The 27,225-nt window shown below is 46.7% G+C and overlaps 1 protein-coding gene across 1 annotated transcript; it reads left to right on the top strand.

Annotated features, from left to right (window-relative positions):
- Window positions 1-428: 428 nt before the first annotated feature.
- Window positions 429-24,881, top strand: LOC142583066 (uncharacterized). Its single transcript, XM_075693351.1, has 6 exons — window positions 429-753; window positions 3,913-3,988; window positions 5,283-5,495; window positions 12,472-12,649; window positions 17,731-18,011; window positions 24,456-24,881. Exons 1-6 carry the CDS (start codon window positions 698-700, stop codon window positions 24,666-24,668), a joined length of 1,017 nt encoding a protein of 338 aa, XP_075549466.1. The 5' UTR covers window positions 429-697; the 3' UTR covers window positions 24,669-24,881.
- Window positions 24,882-27,225: the final 2,344 nt, after the last annotated feature.

Raw genomic sequence — 27,225 nt, 5'->3', positions numbered from 1 at the left:
CGTAGTCATAATATAAGTGCTAAGTAACTAACAGAATCGTGGCGATGTAACTCAGTCTTTCCTCTAGGCAACATACAGGCTGTCCTAAATCAGCCCCTTGTGTCATTTGAACCTGCTATACGTAAGAAATAATTCGAATGCCCTCCCTCACGACACGGCGACAAGACGTCACCGTCCAAGCAAGGTAAAAAAAGAAAGAAGAAACACCATTCAAGCTAACTTCGTCCTCCTCGACACGCTCGTACCTCGCCTACTTTGACCTGCGCGGGTGGACTGCTGCATCATCTCACTGCAGCCGCGAAACTGGCGTCGGCGCCGCGGCGACCAATTTTAATTGATTTTTATTTTTCTTTCAAGATCGCACGGCGAACTCTTCGACGTCGCGACAAGTGATAATGCGTCGAACAGCCACGGCCACGATTGCGCCCGGGTTCGCCGACGCGCTAGCATCACTGGCGCCGCCGCCGTCTGGGATCCGCTACGTCGCTGGTCACGTGAAGACGACGTCTCGGTGCGAGGCGGCTAGCTCGTGTGCCGAGAACGTGGTGTTCCATTCGGCCTCACGCGCAAGAAAGCCCCTGCGGTCACGGACACGTCGGTGCACCACGGCTGCGCTCCTCCGGCGTTTGCCTTCTCCCAGCAGCTACACCGGCCGAGTCTGTTCCTGGATACAGGCACGAGCAATCGGGTGACACCTATGGCGTCTGCGGACAAGAACAACGGCACTCCAGAGACGCCCGCTGGTCGAAGAAAGTGAGTGGTCAGCGACGTGGATCGGAGCGTTTTGCTTAAGAGATTTTGCTCTTGAGTAACCATCCCAAAAGCAGGGTAGGATGGATTTCTTAGTTATTCGTTGTTTCATGGTGCAAATACTTGTTGCGAGTATTTGTTGCAAGGCTACGGCCTAAGAATTAAAAGAGCGTATGACCGATCTGGCAGACAAGTACCGAGACGTGTGCAACGTGCACAGTTTCGTGCTGCCGTCTTCGAAGTCCTCGACAAAAAAAGAAAAAAAAATCGTCGCGATGCATTTCAGTGCGTCTTCGGTCCCTTTGGCACAGGGCTGCCAAACTGTGTATGATTGAGTATACTGTTTTACCCGCATTTTCAGCATAAAATAGGCTCGCCACTTAGCAAAAGAGTTGACGGCACATCGCCCGTAACTGCAACGCGCGCATTGCGCGCTGTGAAATAGAGCCATCGACGCAGCGCGCATCTTCATTTAACTTAATACATTCCCTGCCGTTCCCCGCGAATGTTGTAGAAGAATCAGATATGTGGAGATATCGTGTGGATTGCTGAACTTGGCGCGTCGGCGCGCTGCACTATCTTCACGTGGGAAAGCTACTTGCGAGCGCAAGCGACTGGCATGAAGTCTTCCTGCTTTCACGAAGGACAACTGAACCAGGAACCGTAAAGCACACGTGCTGCATTCTTTATTTTTTCTTTTTTGGGGGGGGGGGGGGTGTCACGGCTATTGGCCGACTGGTCTATAAAAAGCATTTGCAAAGGATATGCGCTCAGCATTACGTGAATTTGGCAATTTCCTGTCGGCTGCAGATAATTAATTTCTCGAGGCATGTGGTGTTTTTGTTAGTCAAGTTACAGCCTGCCTTTAATTAGTGAACTGTACTGCCTATAACTTCACGAGCAGTGTCTAGAGCTTAGAAAATACTACGGTTCCCGTGGCCATTTCATATGTGAAATTATAAGCCACTATTCAGCAGTATAGCGGGCCTGTCCGTGCCCAAAATGCTTTGCCATCACGTAGAGATACGCCACGGGGGCAGTGACCACATCATCACGAAGCAGATTAAAATGTACCGAGTAATTCGTAAGCTTGATACCATTGGGACTGCTTGTTCGTGGTACCAGCCAAGGAGTTGCGGTTCTTTGATGGGCAACAGGGATGGGCTTACTAAGCATTTTCTAGTGCCACCATAGCAGCTCTTAAGAGATCACTTTTTTTTTTTACTTCAGCTAAAGTTGTGGTGACGTCACGTTTACTGGGACTATATCAAAGTGCAATAAGTGCGCGTGTAAGGCAGAAAAGGAAGCTTAGGCTGTGGAGGTTCTCCGCCAGTCGCCAACGTATTGTCTTAATTACGACATTATTTTAGCTACGGTTAAAACCTTGTTTTATAGCAAAATCACGTTCTCCGTCTGCAATCTAGCGGATGTCACAATGCTAGCTGGGTCAGCTGCAACAGCTATACCTGCCCAGCTCGCGCTGTAAGACCAGGTTATACCTGTCGTATGCTGAGCTACAAGAATATTAAGCAGCTTGTATGCTGCCTGCAGAATAGGGCGATCCCTGCATGGTAAATGAACTTTGCTGTTTCTGCCAAACTGACGTAATCGGTAGAGCTCTACTGTGCTATCTAGTAGCTCAAACGCGCAGCCAAGCTAATCCAATATTGTGGTTTTATGCACAAGTGGCACGGTCTTTTGACCACCTGCGGCGACAAAACAAACAACTGCATGGAACGGAAAGAAACTCGGTCTCCACGAAGATCCTACAATAGATTCGTGCAAAACACCTTCTCGGTCTTACGCTGCGAATTTGCAGGTTTCTAGATTCATTTCTTGTTTTAGAGGAACCATGAGCTACAACAAGCTCAAGACGAATAGTACTTGTCTGCTCAAGTCTCGAAACGTACGAGCACAAGTAAAGATAAACAAATAACGAAATGCAGTGAACTAAAAGGCTAAGAAATAACTTGAGGTGCTTTTTTCCTTCGAGTTTCTTTCTTCTCCCCGAGAGGGCACAATTAAGAACTTCTTACTCGTGCCGGTCGTCAATAAATGTGATTAGGACAAATTAAAGAGGTAGATTAAAGAGGACAAGCATTCGGTTAGTTTTGTGCATTGTTCGATACAAACATTCATTTTAGCGAAGAAAATGAAGGCCAACGTCCGGTTCTTGAATTCTGCTCCTAAGCTGCAACAGCGGTGACATTACAACGCGACTAATTTTGCGGTATGCAGCACAAGTAGCACCTTTCGCGAAGTACAAGCTAACCATAGTTTTACACTTGAGTTTTGCTTATTCGCGACTGCGACGTAGTGATCTCCTTATTTGGAAACAAGTAGATTCCGTTGGACGTCGCTAAACATTTACGCCGTAGCTGGTATAGGCTGTGGAAAGAAAAATCTAACGACGGCACACCTGCCTTTCGGGTGTGCGGTCCTATTTGTCGTACCACATCAGTAATTGCGGTACGATTAACTCATCTGCTTTTGTATTCCAGAAATGTCCTCTTCCAATCTAGGTGGATAGTCTTTTTCATTGTACACTTAAGGTTCAGCGATAACCACTGTCCTCCCACATGAAGCGGCGCAGTAACTTTCTCCAAGTAACCTAAGATCACTTTTTTTTTTTTGTGCGAGTAATCTCTTTCAATAAGACTCCTCTCACCGCCCCCCGCCCCTATACCTCGTGCACCGAACCTTTCATGGTTTGCCCTAGGGTTTCGATTGTTAGCGACATTCGTGCAGCTTGCCGCAGATAGATCATGGTACAGAAAAAAAACTGTGTACTTATTTAATTATCAAACCCAGTCTGTGCTTTCGAAAACATCTATCAAATTTATTTAGCTTCGTTAAGCATTATCACGTATTAATTGCTTCGAAAAACTGTCTCATGCCTTGTTTTATTCCAAACTGATAAGTGAGTGCTTAGGGCTCAGAAGTATGCGCGTCCTGCAGGCAGTGCAGGGTCCACAAGCACTTTGACGTTTTGCCTCTATACTTAGTCGAACGTCTAGCAGTTCGTGATTTGTCTAGATATACGACAAGACCACCCCTGACTGCTGCATTCTTACACCAATATTCTTCTTCTGACTGAGGTCAGATATATATCTAGCTGAGCGAATGGACGATCTGTGCCTATACATGCTTGTTTGCCTACAGCGGTGACGAGCCAACAGACAAGCGCAAGCGACCACTGCGGTTCTCAGGTCAGCAGGACATCCAACTACTGCAAGAGGTGAGGACGTACCATAACTGCCAATGGATCCACATACGTCAACCTTATACAACCAGTAATATCTCACTGCAACAAACGCGTGAATTGCCTCTGTACCACTGCAGTTCCCTAGTTTGGATGTGGCACATTGCAATAATCGACACGTCATTCGTTTGATTACATCATGCATGCAACCTGAAGCCACAATTTCTGTTCTGTAGCGAATGCGGCTAGAAAATTATTGTCTTAGAGACTTACCCTTCGAGCGCAGATCGAGCTGCCTTCTGTCGGCAAACTATTCTTCTCCCGCGGTAAGCCGCTGTTCCTGTCGCATTTTTTATGCTTGGGCGGGATGGGCCTAGAGATGAAAGATTGGCACGGTGTACGTAAGTAATGGGTTCGTACCTCACGTGCACTACAATACAGTTGCAAGTTCAACTATTGAATTACACTAGTAATGGCTCTCGCTAATCACTTAGTAGACAGGCCGTAGAAGCGCCTGCTCTTCCAAGGTTCTATATTGAGGCATGCTCTATGCGAAATGAAGGACGAGGCCACAGTGCGGCTCAGTGTACGTGCCATCTGGCGGTGCTTAAATGGTGTCAGTCATAGGTGCTCTCTCGGAAGCATGTGAACTAACATTTCTGTAGCATCAATTGCAAAATGTTATTTAAGAGCCGTCGCAGTAAGACCAGCGCTCGACATATTGGTGGCTAGTTATTTGAGCCTTATACCGGACACCTGCATGCTTATTGGGGTAATGCTGCTCGTATCTTACTGTGCTTAGCTTTTCTGAGCTGTAATGCTGAAGTGCTTTACTTATGAAAGAGACGTCGCAATGTTCAATTCACGCTTTGACAAACGTTTCACATCTTCTGCATCATCAGGTCCCCTTAACGGGCGTCTGTTCGCATTCTCCGGCAACTGTTATTGAAGGATACAACCGACATTTTACCGAAAGTGATACCGAAAGTGATGCCGTGTTGAAATCGTTTCCACCAGCTCGCATCGATCCGTTTGCTAATTCACCGATCGCTTAATGACTCGGTCAATTTATCGATGGTGTTTTACGTCACGAGGGCACACAGGAGCTGTGAGAGAAGCCATGTAGTAGAGGACTCCAGGCTAATTTTGCCCAGCTGGCTTTCTTTAGTGCGCATTCAAACCTGGGTACGCGAATCCTTTTTTGCATACCGCCCCGTTACAATGCGGCCGCATTGGTGGGGAATCGAAAATCGAACCAGCGATGTCGTGCTCAGAGGCAGTACACTCTAAGGTCAGCGCAGCCGGTCAAGGATCAATTCGTGCTGCACAGGTGGTCAGCCTCAACCCGTTCAAGGACACCCCTCCGACGACAGCGTGGGCGTCGATATCGCGCAACTTGGAGAGCGTGCTGTCGATTAGTTCAAGGCGCTGCCGCGAGCGTACCATCCTCATGCTGGACCAGTACATCAAGGGCGACCTCGCCAGCTTACAGCGCTTCTGCACTAAGGACGAGTTCGCCGTCAAGGAGCAGCTGCTACAACAGGTGCGTCCGCTACCTGCTCTATAACGCAGCACCAAAGGCAACCATTAAATACGACTACACTTATATAAACCTACTTGTACATATATTTGGCACATGCAGAAGCTGTGAACGAGCTTCAACCCCTTGCGATCTCAGCGTGCACTCTCGATTTAATAGAGGGAATTCATAGATCTCAGACCCAAGTGAAAATTGCATGTCCCATTTGGAGACTACCCTTAGACTGCATGTTCAGGCCATCACGTTCCCGAAACACTTTTCTGGCTGCTGTACGTGACTGGCGTACGTTAGCAGCGTCGTTTCTTTCTTTTTTTTCACAATACAAGGAAAGCTAGAAATTCAGAAGCTGCAGACGTTTCTTTACTTCTTCTATTGGCCAAATTGCTGCCGCTTTGATCTGATTCCCTGATGGCGTAGGCTTCGCGATCTGTTGTGAAATTTAGTTCTTTTGCAGAAAGCGTCTGCATATCTCATCCGCAAATATAATTCTTTTTAGAGGAGGGAACCGACCAGCTTCAGCCACGCGCTGCATAAAGCACGGAGCTTCTAGTTTTGCAAGCGGAAAATTAGTTGTCATAGAATCGGAATGTACCAAATTATGACTTGAAGACATACTTGTGTCTCGCCATGATTCTTTCGCATGATGCGCAGACGAGCTTTTGAAGGAAACGAACTACGAACACAGGGATTAGAGAATTTTATCGCCCGATAAGTACATGGCTGTGCCCAAGCAACGTGTATTGTGAGAAGAAAGAGACGTGATGAGAACTTGACCAGGGCGACCCCATCATAAAATATGCAACAAGATGGCAACGTAGCACGTCAATAGTTTGAACTTGGCACTAACATGCGACTTTGGTGAATTGAGCAATACTGGTGAATCGTCAATATTCTCCTTGCTAAAATAAACAATTGACGCAGGCATTCCAGTAAAAAGGTAAAAAAGCTGTTCCCACGTAATCATTAGGGAAACGAAAGTGTCGTAGCCATTTATTACATAATTGCACCACGTTACAGCAGCAAGTCAAGAGATTTGCAATGGAACTGTATGGAAAGTGGGTAAATAAACATACTAATAAGTACCTCTTTTTTATAGGATAATCTATTTCAACCACATTTTAGTAGACAGTAGGTGAGATAATGAGATTCATTCCGTCGGTCGCTAGTGGCACGTTATGGTTAATTACTCCACAGCAAGGCATTCGCAATTTCTTGACATTGAAGTGTAGTTTAATAGTAGCTGGCACTATTGAGCAACTATACCTGTAGCTCCTGGCTATAAAACGAATACAACTAATGTTTTAGATGTAGTGAACTCTGAGGTTTTACGTGAATAACCATGGTCTGATTATGAGGCATCGCTTGGGTACATTTATTCAAGCGTCTCAGACTTTCATTATTTGTATTAATTTGCACTTCATTTGTATTTTTATATGCACTTCATTTGTAATTTTATATGCACTTTGTATTTGTGCGGGTTTGTGGTCTAATGTGTGATCATGCCAATCTTTTTGCGGCTTATGTGGCGAAGCCCAGTTCTGACAGCTGTGCCACGTGCTTGTATTATCTCATCTGTGTATATACTTATTTCCTTCATCTGGAATCCTATTCATTCTGGAGCGTTAAACGACCTTGTGTACGTGTTCGGTACTCATTATGCACGCATGTGTCGGGACGACGGTGGAGGTTTAGAAGGGTGTCTCAACAATAACCGGGAAAGCGACTATTCCTTCTTCAGAGTTCCCACCTCTCTGACTAGGGACGAACAGCCCAGGGGAAATCATTTTCCAGCCCGGAAGCATGGAACTTTATGGCGCGATCTGCGAGAGCGCAATAAAAACGGGTAAACGTTCTCATAAAAGGTAAACAGTGTTTTCGAACAACCAAAGCATTATTCGAATGCGAAAGTCCCACTTTTTCGGCTTCAATTACAACCGGATACCTGCAATTCAAGAACTCTTGGGGTGTTTCTGGGTGAACCCCGGCCTTGTAGACCACAGATTCAGATACTTCCAACATGGCTGCACGGTCGCGCATGGGGCGAAAAAGGAAGAGGAAGATTAGGGCTGAATCGTGGTCCCGTTCGTAGATTGGTCTCTTCAAATTGTGCTTCGCAACCCGCCGCGGTTGCTCAGTGGCTATGGTGTTGGGCTGCTGATCACGAGGTCGCGGGATCGAATCCCGGCCACGGCGGCCGCGTTTCGATGGGGGCGAAATGCGAAAACACCCGTGTGCTTAGGTTTAGGTGCACGTTAAAGAACCCCAGGTGGTCAAAATTTCCGGAGTCCTCCACTACGGCGTGCCTCATAATCAGAAAGTGGTTTTGGCACGTAAAACCCCAAATATTCATTCATTCAAATTGTGCTTCGCAAGGCTATTGAGATCGTGCTAGGGCGTCTTTTGTCATGATTTTTTTTTACAGCGAAGCTGTATATGGGGACCAGCCGATTAGTCCATCCGTCCGTCCGTGCATCCGTCCATCTATCAGTTGCCTGTGCTACGAAAACTCCTCCGGCCCAACCCCATGCGCATGCGCGAAAAAAGAAAGAGAACGAGAGGCGCGCGATTAGCCAACACCACCTAGATAGCACAAGGCCTGTTTACTCCATTGCATGAAGTCGCGTTACCTCGTCCGAAATTTCCATTGACAAGGCAGGCGTGATGAAAGCGGTGACGTCAAAATCACTGTTGTCTACTCGGGAGCATCAGTTTGTGAGCAGAACAATGAATTAAGAGACAAACAAAACACAGTTTCTTCATCGGAGCAATACTTACAAGTTAGAAAATCTCGAAGAGAAGAGTACGCCTGCGGCTTCGACCACACAGTACTCTCTATCGCTGCCTGCGCGCTGACATCCAGTAGAGACGATGGTGCAGCAGTTTTAATGTTACACACAAAACAAGAACGTTCAAAAGCACATAGACGGAAAACTCGCAGAAAAGCACCAATTTAGACGTTGTACTATGCTGGATGACCGCACAGCAAATAAAGATCCATCAAGGCGTTAGGTGGGTGATCTTTAGATGCATATTTAATTTTTTTTCTGCAAATAGCTCGCAACTGCAGCAGTAACGTGTCTACAAAAACGGCAAGAGTTAGTAGTACCACTAAAAAGCAACTTGGTGCGTTATAACGGCGTCAGGGAATTACATGAGCGCAGGCCTTGACGCCGCTATCACACGGCAAAAAATAACCCATATAGAGTTACTGTATCGGTTACCTTTAGGCAGTGGAGTAGCGCCAAAGTACGCCATATTGGGTTCCAAAGTTATGTGCGAAAGCCACCCGCCATGCGCATTGGAGCCGCGCTTGCGCGACAGTGCAAGCAGCACGTTTCTTTTTTTTTTTCGTGTTGTTTTTATGCTTTTATATTTTGCGAGTAAAAGTCGCTCGCTCAGCTCGTGATTACGAGCCTAGATACTATACTTGTTTGCCTTATAATTTAACGTTTAACGAAATGAATTATAATTTGACGATTAACGTTTAACGAAATGAATTATAATTTGACGATTAACGGCGGCGCTTGGTGGCAACGTTGCAATTTCTATGCAGAGCGTCAAGTATAAGGCTAAGCTTTCATAGATTAGCGATAATTCTTATTAGGCCTACATGTGATCATGACTTGCGACAGCTAAAAGACACGAATGCACGTGCACAAGAAACAGCCCCGTACCGTCTAACATTCTTTGTGTGTAAAGTATGAAAGCTAAATGCGATCCAGGTGAAGGACGCCAAGAAATTACATGCATTCATACACTGTTTGCATTCGCTTCCCCTGCACCAATATGCTGATTCCAACAATTGCGTACATCCTCGTACCGTTTTACACGTCACGGACAAATTTTGCCATGTTATGAGTGAAGTGAAATAAACAAGTGCACTTATGCAGTGCGCTTCTAAAGGGCACTTCTGCGGCGCCCTGTTAAAATTTAAAAAGAAACAGCACTTCTGTTTTCACACCCCGTCATACTGCAAGAGCTGTCAGTGCGTGGTTTGACGTTGATTTCGCAATTTAACCGAAAAACAACATGTGAACATATAATTTTCGACCGGAAACATCGAGGAACAAGCCACAGGAATAATAACAATGGCATTCTAACTTATGTTTTGTTGGCGGGTTTCTGCGGAGTGTTGGCTTCTCCGCAACGCACTGAAGCCAGTTTTGACCACGTGATGGTGCTCGGCGAATAGCGGCCCCTATACTCGCGGACAGCTTTCTCTGGCAATGAAGAGAAAGCTACGGAGGCAAAGCGCGCACAAGTGATAGTCCCTCTGAAAAGAGTCGTGTGCTTTCATTCACGTTAGTTTAAGCTGGGGCAGAGAACATGAACACCTTATTAGCAACTGTTACAAACACGCCACTGAATGTAAAAGTTTACTAATTTTGCCGCTTCCCTTCGCATCTGGGCAAACGCGAAACCGTCGCACGTGAACCTGCGTCGATTCGGCGTCTGTTCCGAGCAACCAAAAGTACTCTCAAACGCTGGCGGATTACGTGGCGCCGTAACACATGTGCAGGAGCTCCGCCCCCGTAGCTTTCCCTTCATTGCAACAGAAAGTTGTCCGCGAGTATAGAAACTCTGGAGACGGTGCGAGCGGCACGAGGAAAGCGGTGGCGCGACTCTGGCTCTCCGAAGCGAGCCTACACAGTAATTCTGATGACCTCAACAATGTAGCGCCCCTGCCTGCAGAAGGAGAAAGAGGGACCAAGGGCGTAGTCACCTCCCTCCGCAGAAAGAAGGCGTCGCTTAAACACACGTCTATTCTTCCACCTCGGTCGGGACTCAGTGCGGTGTGTGGTGCAACCTGTCCTCACTTTTTGTCTCCGGCATGAAATGTGTCTACAACTAGATGTGGGACCCAATTTACTCATTATCACCACTCAAGGCTTTCTGAATCTGTCACGTTACTTCTTACTGGACAGCATGTCTGTTATTACTTCTCCGTGAAGTGAGTAGCCGTCCCCATGATAGCGGACTATATTTCTTTTACTTTCATTTCAATAAAAAAGAAAAAAGAAAAGAGGCACGCGGTAGTGGGGCAGTTCGGATTAATTTGACCCCCTGCGGTTTTTAACGGACACGCAATTAACGGTACAGGAACGTTTTCGTATTCTGTCCCCATCGGAATGCGACCAGCGAGTCCGGGATAAAACTAGAGACATCGTGCTCAGCGGTACAACGCCATAGCCACTTAGCTATAACGGCGGGCAGTTGACGTCTTCAGCCGCTCAATCACCTAAGATTGAATATAAAGCTTTCTCGGACTGGGGTAATAAGGGACAGCCGCTTTCGACGTTTTTCGTATAGAACACACAGTTCACTTTGCGCGCTCGAAGCAACAAGGCCTGCATAAATTGTGGGCATTCAGACGTTACAACATCCACCTTTTTGAGTAGCCATCGCGACTATAGCTCATAGCGCATCGATATCCCTTTAGAGCGATATTCTATAGAGCTATACGTTGAGATGGTACGGATTTCTAGTTTCAAAACTTGGTAAGCGTATAAACTATTTTTTAGAAAGTTGCCCACCTATATGCGTGGTTGTTGTATGTTAGAGATGCCTAACTCAAGCAACTCGAAACTTATGTTTAGGGGAGACAAATGTAACCCAAACTTGTCCGGTGTATTAGCCATGCGAAACCATTTCTTCATTCCTAGATTCTCAGAAGCTCTGGCTTCAGCTTCCTCCATATAAACAACCTAAAGCTAGTCGGCATTATTATTCCTTTTCTGTTTTTTTTTTTCGTCTTTCCAATTCAAACACAGTAGCACGACGCTCTCTAATCATAGCCATGCACGCGCGTATTTCTACGCACCTTCCAGTAGAAAAGAGGCGCCCTCAGCTGAGCGGAACTCCAGTGGCGCTGTCGACACGAGCCAGCCTTTTGTTTTCACCCAAAATAAAAATAAAAATATGTTGGACGGGCGGGGACCTGGGAGAGGCTGAAGAGAATTGCCTTGCAGCTTGTACCCCAGGGACGTTCGAAATGTTTTTTTTTCTCCCAAACTGAACTTTGTTCACCTGTTTAACTTTAATTTGACTTGTATTAGGCGCACGTCAATCGCAACTATCCATCTGTGCGGTTGTGTTCACCTATATTATTCAGAAGCGGAGAAAGATCCCGTGCGGTGTCTAACGAGAAGGGCGTTCTAGTGGCTGTGCTTTGCGGTGTCTATAATTTCATGTCATCTTATGGGCATGCTAAGCCGGCATTGTACCGGGCTGACTTACACCAAGAAGGCCGCCACTATTCAAATACAATTACGCACTGGTTGCCTGCTGTCACTACGTTTCTGCGGTAAATCCTTCACCAACACGGACTCGTCCAATGAAAACTTATTTGGGTAGTCTTGAGAAGATGTCGGCGATTGTGTGTAAGCCACCGGACTGCATCCTTCGCGGGCAGAATCAACAGTGAGATTGTGTAGAAAGCGCGTAGAACGCAATATATTCGCATATTTTCAAAAGCAAGAGACGGAGGCCCCCGCCGCCTGTATTCGCCAGCGACAAAAAAGTGACACGTGTATCACGCAAGTTGCTTTCACTCGCACGTGAAGCTTTCGACAGCGAAGGCAGTAACGAAAGTAATGTGACGAAAGTAGGTAGCCGCTAAATTATTCAGTAAGTCAAGGAGATACATAACTAATACACCCACCACAAGCCCCCCTCCCCGGAAAAAAAGCTAGAAACAGAGAACATCAATGTCGCTTTTTCGAGAATTTAACTTTTGAACGGCAACAAAAAAGAAATGAAACGTCGAGGTTGTTTATTTTGTTGGAACAGTTCGTTTCTACCGATGCACCAACACGCTTAACACTTGTGCATACCAACTTGGTTGGTTCGACAGCAGTACGAGAATGTCAGCACACGCAAAATAAATACCAGAATTGTTCCGTCTAGTTTGAAACGATCGAGCAGTAATTGGAGCCAAGCCCGCATTTACTCCATCCGGTGTTGGACGTGCGGTATACAGGTGCTGCAGCAGTACGAAGGAGGCGCCGGTGGTTACAGCTCGCGCATCGGTACCGGCGTTGCGGCGGCGCCTCAAGCAGCAGCTGCCCAGGAGGACGATGACGACGACTTCGACTTGTACAAGCCTCGCGTCATCCTGCAGGAAGAATCCACTCCGGAACGCTCCGAAAGCCTCGAACGTAAGCGCTGGCACTGAAATCCGCGCTCCATTTCAGAGAGCAGACACATTTCGGTGTCGCCACGGCAGCTTCTTGCGCGGCTCACGTGAGAATGTGTATTTGGGGTGGCGGTAGGGCGATACATGGGGCTCCGTAGCTCAGGGTCTACGTTGTCTCATTCCAGAATGCCAAAGTACATGATCCGGTATTTATCGATTTATTAATGCGAAGCATTGCTCGCCTATTTCAGAGCACTTTGCGGTGGGGGGGGGGGGGGGGGGGTAGGTAGGCATGGGGGTACTGTAGGCCAAAAAAGTAAACGGACCACGGCTTAGGCGGCCGGAGCGGCTGCGGGGCCACACCAGGGCGTTGCTATCTCGCTCCACGCGCTGACAGCGAGAGTGCCCCGTGTGACGCCAGAAATCGCCCTCACTCTCACGCGGGGCCTTGTCATGCTTGATAAATGTCTGTGCACCGTTTGTCTGGTTCTGACGGTTGCGACGTAGCAGACCATGGTCTCCTACGTCGGCAATGCATGCATGCATTGCCGGTAGTCTTGCACATGGTGCGGTCCCACAGTAGCGGACGGCAGCGGGGCATTAAGCCGTAGTACTGAGAAGGAACGAAAATGCATTCAGATGGTTGTTTTGCTTATATTCACTTCATCTTTCATTGCATGTCGCCGGCGTCCACTGCTGCTCGATTTTAGGCAACATAGCGCAAGTAGCCGCAAGGGCGGCTACGGTGACGGGCGCTCTTTCACGCCGGCCCGATAAGTTACAGGCGCCAACCTTTAGTGAGGGCACGGCTTTTCTGTCGAGATTACTTTTCCGGCATTTTCTCGAGAAGTGGGTTCAATATTTATGTCAGTGGCACCTCCGAAAACTGCTTTAATTAGCTGCTGCAATGCGTAGGCCGTTATGAAACTTTACAAAAGTACGGCCAGGAAGAGATAATTAGTAAGACGAATCGGAAAAAACAGTCTGTCGTCAAAGTTTATTCACGCAAAGATTCCATGACTTGAAGGATTCCTCAGTGCGACGAAATGTTGCCGTAGACCACGATGACTTGGCTTACTCGCCTTGGCACCGAGAGCGCCGCCTTCGGACGTCCGCGCGGCGCTTCCCACTCTCTAAAACTTATCGCGCCGACGTGAAAGAGCACGCGTCACCGCAGCCGCCGCTGCGGCTACTTGCGTGACGTTGCATGAAATCGAGCAGCGGTGGACGCCGGCGACATGCACTAGAATTAGAGATAAGGTGAATATAAGCAAAACAGCCATCAGAACGGCTCTTCGTTCCTTCTCAGTGCCGCGGTTTGATGCCCTGCGGCCGCCCGCTACTGCACGGCAGCGCCATGTGCTGGACTACCGGCGATGCACGGTCCCCTTCGTCGCGACCATCACCAGCAGTGCAACCGGACGGTGCACTATAAATTTATCAAGCGTGATAAGGCCCGCGTGAGAAAGGGTCTGGCGTCACGCGGGGCACTCTCGTCGTCAGCGGGCAGAGCGAGATAGCAGCGCCCCGGTGTGGCCCCGCAGCCGCTCCGAACACCTAAGCCGTGGTCCGTTTACTTTTTTGGGCCGATAGTACCTAGGTAGGTTCCCGTCTCGCCTCGCTTTAATAAAATGACAATAATGTGTGGCCGATGGAGGAATCGAACCTCTGCCCTCGAGCACATTAGCCCGGTGCACTAACTACTAGGCCCCGATCGAAAGCATAGTTACTTCGTTCCTCTTTGAAAAACTCGGCTCGTGCTCCACGCGTCACTTCCTCGTCTTCTTTCCTTGCGACAGCTGGCGCTTTGAGGCGCTGTGTTTAGACCTCACTAGCGATCTCCAGGACCAGCCCAATTTCCGTAACGCGTTCCTCGTAGTAGTCTATGCTACGTAGAAACTGCTACATTGTACAAACTTCATGATCGCCCAAGTTAGTCATGCTTCAATATTTTTTTTTCACCGGAGTTCAAATGCCATCGTCGTTCTAACACCACATACAAACGCCATATCTACGTACGACTGTATAACACGTAGTTTCTGATGACATCACAATCCATGTTTCTCTCGCTCACGCTCATCCACTACCCATGTAGAAACCAACAATTGTCATATAGTAAGCTCGCATCGGACGGCAGGGCCTATAGATACCGTATTTGCACTATTCTAACGCTTACCTTTTTTGCATAAATGGGGTGTTAGAATTTGCATTCGCGGAACAATTGTAACTGATTCTACTCAAAACCAAAAACGAGACCGATTCTCAAACCAAATGCAAGGTAGCTAGCCACGCTGCCATCGAACGGGCGTTGTTTTTTTTTTATTACTTGGTTTGCGGTTTCTCGGAGACATCGCAAGGTGGATCCATGGTGTGTGGAATGCCCTCCATGAGAAGATGGTTGTGCGAGCCTTCAAGAAGTGTGGCATTTCTAATACATTAGATTGAACTTAAGATGATTTTCTGTAGTCAAATAGACAGCGTAACAAGTATCATTAGACTCCAACAGCGACTAGCCGCTAAGATTCACCTGTGCGCGTGTCTGTGTGCCTTTGAATGTTACATAAAATTGTTTCCACACGGTACGCGTCGACTCAGGTTTAGTTATCTGATGGTAGAATTGGCACCAAGTTATTCTTTATATATTTGGGCGGTAATATAACTGCGCTTCACAATCGGCGGCGTGATATAATCGGGCAATTACGTCACCCCACGTAGCTGAAAAGTACACAGACTAACCCCTTTTCAAATGAATAACGCGGGGGTTGCAAAAAAAGAAAACGAAATGAGAGGAATGTTCCACTGAGGTACATTCCCTTGAGCAATAATTAACGCCTTCTTTAATAGCAGCGATTCATACCATGTGTACCCCCTTTTTGAGTTGGTATGAGCCGCGGTTCCGATGCAGCGCAGTGCCTCCACCGTCTGCCAACAATCTAATTCATCCCTTAGGTCCCTAGCATGCCACTAGCCGCATACGCTACCTGAGAATAGCCAAATGCTTAAAAAAGAAAAAAAAAGAAAAAACAAAAAAGAAAAGGTCGTTTTCTTCACATGCATATTTTCGTGTCTCCGTGATAAAAAAATGATTAGGTTTTACATGCCAAAACCACTTCCTGATTATGAGGCACGCCGTAGTAGAAGACTCCGGAAATTTCGACCACCTGGGGTTCTTTAACGTGTACCTAAATCTAAGCACACGGGTGTTTTCGCATTTAGCCCCCATCGAAATACGGCCGCCGTGGCTGGGATTCGATCCCGCGACCTCGTACTCAGCAGCCCAACACCATAGCAACTGAGCAACCACGGCGGGTGTCTGCTTGATACAAATGGTAGAGACTCAGCATGCTGCGGCTCTTCGCGTCACATCTGGCAGCGAGTGAGGGCAACATTGGGCTTCCACTGATTTACAACGTTCCGACTGGGACTTCCCTACCTTGCGAAGCATGTTAACAGCGCTAAAAAAAGACGAGACACAAAACACAAATTACCCACGGTCTTGCATCGGCTCTGTCAGGGCTGTTAACGTGTTCCATAATACCAATAATTGTTGTGGTTGGTGCATCATAGCTTCAGTTGCTTTCGTGCCCTATAACTAACCCTGCGTAACTACCAAATAATCAACTAATAGCCCAGCTTTCAGTCATGGCAACCACTGGCCGGTTTGTGCCCTCGTTGGCAAGAGTCGGGGCAGTTCACACATAAACGTGGGTTTGGAAATTCCAGGTGGTCCAGTGTGAGCATGCAAGTAATCAGTCAGTTCTCTCACCTGCTGCGATGGCGGGACGTTTTGGAGCACTCGCCGAATGCCGACAACAGCTGCTCACCTAATCTACACTTTGTAGAAGACGAGTAAAACGTAGATTTGCTCATGGAGGCGGTGTTTTCACCCACCTTTCAAAGCAGTACTGCCATCGGCCAGCTGAATCATTTGAAAAGCTACACATTGCTTGTCGGATCTGATAGAAAAACGCACCAAACCAACAAGGGAAAGGAAGGCAGCCCGCATGAAGCTTTTGTTCTATCGTATCAACTGTGCATGCAGCGGTCGAGCATTAGAACTAAAGCTTTATACGCGCGGTCTTCCTTTGGCTGGTCAAGTCTTTCAGCCCAATGCGGCGGGCGTCGTGCTTCAGCGTGTTCCATTCACGCGCTTCGCAACTATTGCTTCCCATTTCCATTTTCCCCTCCCCTTCGTCATTGGCTCGGGCGCCGCTATGCCACCGTTATCACTTCAACCGGCAATTCAGGACAAAGGATGATTCTCGGGCGACCGCTTTTGGTGATACGATAACATCGCTGCAATGTCGTCTGACTTGGCACCGGACGCATCGGCGTGTGTGGTCAACAGCGCTCCAGGCACCCGTGTCAAGCCCGCTACTTTCGCAGTGTCAGCAGCGCCGTTTACCGTGTACTGCTGCGTCCGGTATCATCTTGAGAATTCGTTTTACGTATATACGCCTTGCGAACTGGCCGACTACAATTCAGTAATTGCAACATGAGCCATAAGACAATTATTTAAAACTTCATTAGTGAAGATTCTGTACAGTAAATTATGCATTTCAAATTTTCTTACGCCATTAATGTTTGTCTCTTCGAGCGATCCAGCTCAACTATAGTTGTGCCTCTAGCAACAGTTCGTTTTTTTAATCATTATAGTAAGAAAATTAAGAAAAAAAAACCTGGTATAGCAGCTGCATACCGTCCATCAGTGTAGTCAGCGCTGAAGTCGTCTCGGACTAACATGCAGGTACGTCGGAAGATGTCTATCCTCATTATTGACTACGTGCAGGAAAGGGGTGCCTATGGTGCCGTACCACCCCACCGAATCCCAGAACGGTGAAACTGGTCCTTAATACACCGAAGTAGTTTCGTGACGTGCACACATTTTATCGTGGGAAGATGCATGACTGACTTGGAGGGGCAAGCCTCGCGGGTCAACTCTGCTCCGTCTGCTAGCGCAGTTGCCTTTCGAACACTTCATGACAGTAATCGGCACGGGCGAAAACAAACAAAAATTCGGGAATAGCTAAATACGATAAAAGAACAACCCCAGCGTGTAACTCATTCCGTGCTCAAGGACGGGGATCGCACTCTGTTCCACAGCGAGCAGCGAGCATGACAAGGACGACCAGCAGGACCAATCTCCGAAGCGGCCGCGACTCACTGAGGACGAGGTCCTCATCGAGGAGATCAAGGCTGCCGCGGCGGCTGCAGCCGCAGCTGCCGAGGAAGGCATCGCCAATGACGAGGCGGCCATGGTGGCCGCCGACGGCAGCACGACGGCCACCATCGAAGCTCGCCACGTGGCTCGATCCATAGTCGCCGGAGACTTCCCCATGCAAGTCATCACGTTTCTGCTCACCCGCCAGGCCAAGGAAGCACAGGTGAGCGCCATCCACGGAACGACTGGGACCCTCGCGTTCTCGGTCAACGACTCGATGCTCTTCCTCCACTCCATGGTGATGATGATATATTGGCATCCTTCTTCCAAACGGCGCAGGGACGAAGTCACCTAGCTTGCTTGCGCTAATCACCTATGCTATGCACGCTTTTCAGTCTAGCATTTTGTCTACGTCTCCTTAGCATTTCTTTTCCTCTTCCTTAAAACGCGGCCTATGCCTGTAATGGATCCCAGTCGTGTCAATCTCTTCCATACTGTTTTTTCCACCAATGCTCTAAACGTCTACTGCTTATCTCGACGGTTGACCGATTAATGCTTCCGTTCATTTTAAATCCAAGTGCTTCTGTAAGTTGTACGTTACCTGTGCGTCTCGATGGATGAATGCCTTCGCATTCTATTGGATGCCTTTCTTGTATCCCAATTTTCGCTGCAGCAGACACAAACCACAACCTCTTGCGGATATTTGCCCGGTATATTTTGTCCTTAGGCAGCCATCTCGGGAATCAACTAGCAAGGCACTGTCCTGTTTTATTGTACAGATTTTCGTTTCTAATTTTTTTCTTACCATTCTTGTAAATTTTCGTGGTCTTTTGTTTTTCATCCTTCGCATCCAATTTGCTCTCATACCGAGTTGAATTCATTTACCGAATTGTGCTGAGTGCCGCCCCTTTGCTGAAGATGACGCTACGCTGCTCAAGAATTGCCCCTGGGTTGTCGCTTTAGTGCATGTGATCTTTTCTCGCGAGGGGTGGCGTTGTCGTCTATTTTCTCACAGTAAAATTGATTATGAAGAACGACTGAGGGATATGGAACAAAATAAATAGGCTTGGATAGCGTTGAGGTATTTGTACAGAAAAAAAGCATTGATTCCCAGCGGAGGCGAAAAGAACTAGGAAGCTTACCAGCAAGTATGCGGCATGTAGGATGAGCAACACAGTGACAAAGAATGTCCAGCGGAAAGTCAGAGAGGCTGAAATAATCTCATGGGTGCCGGCAATGGAAAAGAAACCTGCCATGAGTAACTACTTAACAGGAAACAACGAAATGAGAAAAGAAACAGTTTATGGTAACTCAAAGGGAAGCTTATTACTTTTCGAAGCGAGATCAGGTTGCCTTAGAGCACGCACCTATAAAGCCAGATATAAGAAGGAAGAAGAAGCAAGTGCTTGCTGCGGTAAAGCTAGGGCAACGATGGAGCATGTTTTATTAGAATGTGAAGATATCTGCCTAGCCGTTGATTTAGGCACCACTGGACTCCTTTGGGCCCTTGGGTTCAGCGAGAGCAGAGGCAAAGTAAACATCTCCACAATAGAGATTAGTAAGAGGCGCTTTGAAGATTGGTGGAATAAATTTAGGGAAACGACAAAAACAAGGAGCCGTACAAAAACAAAGTTCCCTATATGGGGCGAGAAACTTTGGTTATGGGATTTCATGTGTTTATTTTTTCTTTTATAACCTAGGTAGGACATCAGGCAGTATAATAGGAAGAGCTTATTGGCGCAGCTCTCCTCTCCGTTCCAAAGGAGACGCTCATAACTTCCATCCATCCATCCTTCGCTTTCTTCGCGATGCCATCTGCTAGGCAGCCTAGGTTACTATTTGTCACCACCCGTTTCAAAGTGGACGCCAATAAATCATCATCATCATCATCATCATCATTGGGTCGAGATGGAGTGTTGAGTGCGGGAACGTTCTAGAATACGGGGGTTAAAATTTAAGCAACTTGTTAAGGATTCGTGCTACTCGAAGGCACGTATGCAAACACAGAAACAATCACAATATAAATGACAACACAAACGCCGTCTATCAATTGAGAGGTCGCACAAAGGCGAAAAAAGAGGAAGTCATGCAACTTATATATGTATTCTTCTTGCACCTCTCCTGGGCAAATTCCTATCACTCTTCTAGTTTCCGTGCTTGCACGCCTGCCTTTCTGCATACCACAAGCACGAATAAGCATCTATACACTTCGAACGGAATGTAAAATAACTTACCACCTTACGCTGTGGAGCCCGTTAAGCCGATACCGTGAGCTGGGCGAATCGCAACATATTCATCTTAGAACAGAAGCGCAAAACAGAAAAAGAAGTTGGCCACAAAATTATAGAACACGAGGCGACGATTCACACAGCTTGGACGTTCGGAGCAGCTATGAGCCCTTCAAAAAAAATTTCTCCTTAGCGTCAGACTGCAGCATAATTTCACTTTGGCTAACTTTATCACTTAGCACTTGCCGTTAAACAATCTTGGCAAAGCCGCAGGGCTGGTAATTCTTGTATATTAGCACTTTTTATACAGCACCTAAGCAGACCATGCGTGCAGCTGGTTATTGTCGCCCTGGAGCAAGTCCCCGCGCACCATCCTCCAAGGATTTTAGCGCGCTGCAGGCGCCGCCTCATTTCTGTGGTCATGTCGAGCAGCCGTCCGCTCTAGGTCATGCTTCACTTCCGGCGACCAGTAACGGCGGGTCTCCTTTTTTTTCTTAAATGCATTAACATTAGGAGTGTCAAAGTGAATAAAAGGTCATGAACCAGAGCAGCCCAGCCAATCTCGCGCGCCTCCCCGGAGACTAGCGATGTGGCTGCAGCGTCAAGCGTCGTTCCTCTTCACTATCACACACACGCACACACACACACACACACACATATATATATATATATATATATATATATATATATATATATATATATATAGAGAGAGAGAGAGAGAGAGAGAGAGAGAGAGTTTTTGGTGTTCTGCTTCGAACCATCGTCACTCTTTGCACTTCGTTCTCAAAGAGGCAGGACGTTGCTGAGCTCCTGAACAACACTTGGCAATGTGGCGAACGCGGTTTAAATCATGGATTCGGGACTTCAAAGTGTGACGTAATGTTTATCTCGCACTTGCCTCTAAATCATCACAGATTCTTTTTTCGGTATCAAAAGCAGCTATTTTCGCGGGTTTATCGTGACGCTTTCACTCGTATTTGGAATCTCCAATTTATCATGAAGGCTCCTGTTATATCTACACTATCTTAAAGCAGGCTTTTAGGTGATTAAAAGTTTTCTTGCAATTAGGCTTTAAGAGAATTACAACACGAGAAAGCTCTAGGCTTATTAGCCCTTTTGTTCTAAAGTGAGAACTGTTGCTTTCTAGAGCATGGTAATGTATTCCTGTATAGGGGGAAGCGTATAATAAACAGGCCATGGTTTTAAAAGCATTGCACACAGGGAAAATCGATGCAGATTCGTGTTTGAAGGGTAACTCGAAGGCAAAAGGCAGACATTTCCGATGAAGCGCTGGCTTTAAAGTGATGCAGTTTTTTTTTACTGAATACAAAGTAAAATTTAACAAAGTGCATGTGCTCTATTGTATCAACACTGTAAGAAAATTGCAAAAGCAAATAAGCAAGCCTTTTTTTTTATGAGCATGCATCAGTCTATTCGTGCCTGCCAAAAACAATGAAGTCGCGTTTTTTTTATTTCCGTTAGCCTCAGCAGCAGTGCGCATTTTTTTTTGTATGTGTGTATTCGCCTAGTACACGTCGTTCTTGTCCCTGTATGTACTCTTCTTTTCTTCTTTTTTTGTGAACCCTGTCATTACAACAAGACATAGAAAGCTCGATCGCTTCAATAAATTACGCCAGTAGAAAGCCAGCCCCTTGCTCGGTCGTTTTGTCTCTCTTGTTCGTTCTCTGTAGGTTTTGCGCTACCTTATCTAACTTTTATTGCATACGTTAAAATAACAGTAGTATAGTTTGTTCACTCACAAAAAGAATGTAAATGATTAGGTTGGCCAAGTCTCTTGTCCACAAGCTGTTCTCTCGGGAACAGTGGAGTTCTCGGATGTGCGTTCTCTTCTTCATACTGTGTCACAAGCGTAATGGTTTCGGCCACTTTGTACGGTATGACCCTATATAATGATGCCAGAATGATATCAATAAACGAGCGGTTGAAAGTTCGAGCTAAGTATATCGCCGTCTCTCGTTTTTGTCCTCCTTTTTAGTGCACTACCTACACCAGGTTTTCCGATGTATCTAGCTATACCTCCATATCCACGCTATCACAATGATACCCCAGTGAAGAGAGAGAGAGAGAGAGATTTAATGGATCCTGGATAGGTTTGCCTGGCGGCATGCCAAGCGTGCTACCACCGTAGTGGCATCTCCTCGCTCGCCTCTGGCGGTTGTTATCCACGTGTGTGGCAGTGCCATCAACAATGGCGAGCTCGACCTAATCGATCATTTCTTCGTTTTATTTGGTCGCGCATGAGAGCTGCGTGACAGCGCTGTTATATTCCTCTTGCCGGACATGCTCTGTTTGAAATCGCTGATGTCGTTGACCGACGCGGATGTTTCAACGGCTCAGGCATTGAATCTCAAATTGAAAATGATGAGGTGGGGACGGATGATAGTGTTGTCCCTTCGACAAGCAAACTTTGCGGGTTGCATTTCCGAGTCCCGAGTCGGTAAGCGTCTTCGTTTGATTGGGCCTTGCCTTGAAAGCGTCTCAGCGTGCTTGCTTCCTGTAACTGGAGCACTTTCGAAAGAACACATTATTTATCATATGAAGGCAGCTGTGGGAAGGTACGAACTTTAAAGGTACAGTGAAATAGAGCACACGAACGAAGGAGCACAGGACAGCGGCGCTAACTTCAATAAATTGCTTTATTTGAGGCAGAGCAGTACATATGCACACATATGCAGGCGAAGCCTGAACGGGCTTCTTGTAATTGCGGAGATGTTCTGCGAGGGTCTCAAAACAACGTTGACCAACAGCAAGGAGTGATCTCTATAGGCGAACTACACCATATTAAGTATTACTTCAGGCAACAGCTCTCTTCATCCTAACAGCTGACTTTGGAATTGTGACAATGCTGCTTAGTCTATTCAGTTTCGTTTTTTATTGTATTGTTAACTGTTATTACTTGCTTAATAAAAAGGCAAGTTTTCTTTGCTATTTGTTACTAAACAGCTTTGTATTTTATTCTCTTTTACGCATATGTTCTTCGTTGTTACTTTTCAAATCGTCTGTTAGGTTAACATAACGGTTTGGTGTAATTTAGTTACTTGATTTATTTATGCGAGACCTCCCAACACTTCCTAAATTTGGTTCGGCCTGTGATTAAGAGGAAGCTTTAGCTCGGGCCCTCCGACATGGCGTATTCAAATACATGTAAAGCGCAAGAACGTTTTCCTGAGATAAGTCGCGGACCAATTTTAATTAAATGTGTGGAATTTTAAGAGAGAGTTACATTCTAATGACTGTTTGAAGCGGAATTTCTATTTCGGGCCTGAGTATTGTTCAAAGAATTTTCAAAAATTCGAAAGATCGAAAAAAATAGAAGCACGACCTTTACGATTTAATAGCTCTGCATCACGGACAGATATCGCGGTTCTGTAAACGGAATCCATTAGATCATTGAAAGCGGACAAATTCAATATGTAAATTTATATTTCTTGTGAATTCCTTACTTTGTGTACAAGGGTTCTGCGAAAGGACTATTCCCATATTGCGAAATTTTTTCAGATTCATGTGCAACATATCAGTGTTTGCCGCTTTAGATGTACTATTATATTCAATTCACAGAATTGTGATATCATATTTTATTGTTGAGTTACAGATTTGTAAACTTTCTAGTTTCGTTTTCTTTTTAATTTGCGATTTCTGCCAAATTTTAATAAATAATTGACGACCTAAATAGAACACTTGAAATCAACGGTCACGAGATTTTAAGTTTTGTCTTTTAAATACAACAAACTTCGTTATATTTGGTGCAGTTATGGCCGAGAAAAACGAATTCTCATTTTACATGTACTTATAAAGGAGCAGCCGAGCTAAAGCTTCCTCTTAATGATTATATATAAGTTATAAAACATGAACTTCAAATTCAAGAACAGGCTGGCGAGAAACCAATAGGAAGGTGGCAGTATTTTTTGTAGAAATTGAAGGGCGCACCTTTCTGTATGTTGTGTCGAAGAGAAACAGATAACGAATCACGGATTTCTTCTGTTATTGAAACAAGAGCAAATTAACCTACCACCTATAGATGAAGCCAGTAGATGCAGCTCCCATTTTAATTGCCAGTCCAACCAGTGGGCAGAACGTAGAGCTCTTGTTACGGGCCATGTTCAGGATATTGTGGTAATAAATACTGGAGGTCCTTAAAAATCGCAGGAAAGAAATACGCCCCGTAGCTGAAACAGCGTGCTATTATATCGAGCAAATAGATGAGAATTCACCCCAACATTGCTCTACAATGAAATTAGGCAGCGAAGTGCAGGAAGTAGTCACACCTTTCCCAGATGGAAAACTTTGTGAGAGGCCTCAGCCGTTATCTGGTACAGGATTTCATCCGGCAGGTGGTAGTGACTCATATGGTACTGGAGTGACTCATATGGTCCTTATCCTCGAGTCCCGGTTGTCTAGTTTCTGCATTCTCGTTTAAGGTCCGAGAGCGCGAGCTGAAGATCCGTCGGGAGGAGGTGCAGCTAGAGAAGGCACGGCTGCGACTTCAGGAGGACAAGCTGGCGCTGGAGAGGGCTCGCTTCGAGATCGAACGCCAGGAGCGCGAGCTGCGACTTCGCTCCGAGCTCCAAGAGCGCACTGTGTTCATGGAAGTGCTGAAAAAGGTCTTCAGCAATGGGCTTGGTAGCATCTGACAGGCGCCGTCTTGCTCACTGCATGTGGATGGTGGAGGTCACAGTCCTCACGACAGTCACGGTGTTCGTGAGACGGTGTTGGTCGCTGTGTTCAGTAACGGGACACTTGGGAAAAGCTTCGGACGTAATGTGCCTGGCACTGTTACGCTTGAGTCAGCCTTTTGTTTTGTTTTGTTTTCTTCAGTACCACATTAAACTTCCATCGCCATTGCCTGTTTGTCTTTGCTACGTGTTGTTTATATTGCGATAGTAATTGTACGGATAGCAATTATACCGTCAGCAGCGTCATTGTCATGCTTTGGTGCTGTACGGCGCATGCTCAGCTCGGAGTGCGTTCGTCGCACTCGTCATCGCTACGCTCGATCGCCCCAATGGCAGCCTCCCAAGGTATAGCGATCTGCCTTCAGAGGTTTACCGTAAACATTTCTCACTATTTGAACTTGGCGCGCAATACTTTGTGTCACATGTGTACTGCATATGTATGCTTCGCTGAGTTCTACAATACCAGGTGTGAAGTCATTCAAGGGACCTACCGAGGTTGCTTAGTAGCTATGGTGTTGGGCTGCTAAGCACGAGGTCGCGGGTTCAAATCCTGGCCACGGCGGTCGCGTTTTGATGGGGTCGGAATGCAAAAACACTCATGTACTTAGATATAGATGCACTTTAAAGAACACCTGGTGGTCCAAATTAATCCGGAGTCCCCCACTACTGCAGGCCTCATAATCAGATGGTAGTTTTGGCACGTAAAACCCCGTTTATTCAAGGTCTAGCGATATGGCTCACTATGAAGTCCTGTAATGATGCGTACGTGCATTACTCCGAGCATTACTGACGCTTGAAATGTGCGCGCACACCCTTGTGCGGTCGAGAATCGTTGATCAGTATGCAATTATACCATCGCGAAACTCGTGTTCTTCAGTCAAATTTAAGAAAAACTTAGCAATGAAAGACAAAAGTTGACGGAGCAGCCGTTTGAGATGTTCTTAGATTATTTGAATGGTAGTGAATATTTCGACCAGGCAGTGTGTGTTTAGGGGGTTATAGCATGTTAAACGGTTTGATGGCAATATAAACAAGCTGAAAGTTTTTTGGTGCGCCATGCACTGTCCCGGAACGTGTTCGGACTTCCTGCTGATTTGTGCCCACATTTTGTCCAAATCTTACAGGTGTTCTTTTCCAGGTTGTCCCTTCCAGATTGCCCTCTTCATGACGCCGCTACGAAACGCAGCGCGTGTTTTTAGCATGAAAACGGGAGTTGCAGCATGCGCTAGCATTTTAAAACGGTGTTGTTCAGGATGAATCCTGCACCTTCTTCTATGCCAAAAAAAGAAAAACTGCAGTGCACCGGCTTGTCTGCCGCACGCAAGAAAGCATGCCCACTTGAAGAAGAAGAAGAAGAAGAAACTTTAGAAAAGAATAGTCCGGCAGTTCTTGATGTGGTGGCCTCAGGTGACGGCTCGAAGTTCTTGGACTCGAGCGGCATCTTTGGCTTGCCGGACGGCCCAGAGCTGGTCTGCCAGCTCTGAACTTCTGATAGCCGCCTCCCAGCGGCGGCGACGCCTACGGAGAAGGTCCCCGGCGGCTCCCGCATCCGGGGAGGCGTCGGGAAGAACGGAGCTCGAGCCTTCTCCTACTCTGGCAACAGCCGCGATTGTGGACGCGTCGCCAACGGAGCTGCTTTGATTACCGTTGTTGCCGGCACACCTCCCAGAGCATGTGTCGCAGCGTTGCTCTGTGTCCGCATGTTTTACACGCGTCTGTTGGATACAAACTCGGATAGCAGTGGTGTAAGATAGCGGGGCTAGGGTAGGTGTGTGTCTGGAGCAAGCGTAATGTTACGGCCTCGTTCCTGTTCAATTTATCGTGCGGTGGCGGGAATGTGCGTCTTTCGAGTCTGTAGTGTTGGGTGAGGTCTCTGAACGTGGTTAGGCGATCGCCCCACGCCCAGTGTGTTTCTTGTTGCTGTGTTTCTTGAGCTGCCACGAATTTTGCGTGGTCGCCGAATTCTGGCAAAGGTGGCTGGCTGACATATCTGGGCAGGCAAGAGAAATCAGATGTAGGTGCCCCCTGACATCTTTCTTTTGCACCTTTGAGGATCCGAGCATGGCCGATGTTTTGATCAAGCGAGCGTGAAACAAGGATAGCCCGAAATGTGTGGCTTTCGCTGTGTGTCTTTTACGTTTACTCCCAGCGACAAACATTGTAATAAAGAACGCAAGCCGTTGTAGTAGAAAGGGCATCAATACAATACCGTTCATAGGGTCACACCAAGCGTTCTCTTCAATGTTTATTTACAGTCTGCGCGGACGCTGTGTATACCACGCGCAACATTAATAATTAACAATGGTAGTAGGATATGCTTATTTCTCCTTTTCTTCATTAGGCTTTTAACTTAATTAGAGCCACCAGTCATGACAGAACTAAGTGCCTCCCGCCAATTCCGCAGTACGCAGAAGGCAGTAGCTCGTGCGTTTTTCGATCGAGCGTTCGTGACTTTGCCATCGCTGTCAATACCTCGGCCATTCAGTCAAAACTGCGAAATTTGTTTACCTCCTTA

Source organism: Dermacentor variabilis, chromosome 5 (genome assembly GCF_050947875.1).
Source record: "Dermacentor variabilis isolate Ectoservices chromosome 5, ASM5094787v1, whole genome shotgun sequence".
In the NCBI taxonomy this organism is placed as follows: domain Eukaryota; kingdom Metazoa; phylum Arthropoda; class Arachnida; order Ixodida; family Ixodidae; genus Dermacentor; species Dermacentor variabilis.
Note: the sequence above shows the minus strand (reverse complement) of the source record. Positions and strands in the feature narration are given on the sequence as shown.

Excerpts from the sequence above, each read along its gene's own strand:
- LOC142583066 (XM_075693351.1), top strand. The coding sequence starts at position 698 with ATGGCGTCTGCGGACAAGAACAACGGCACTCCAGAGACGCCCGCTGGT. Across the intron at positions 3,989-5,282 it reads ACATCCAACTACTGCAAGAG|GTGGTCAGCCTCAACCCGTT; the intron begins GTGAGGACGTAC and ends CGTGCTGCACAG. Across the intron at positions 18,012-24,455 it reads GCCAGGCCAAGGAAGCACAG|GTCCGAGAGCGCGAGCTGAA; the intron begins GTGAGCGCCATC and ends TTCTCGTTTAAG.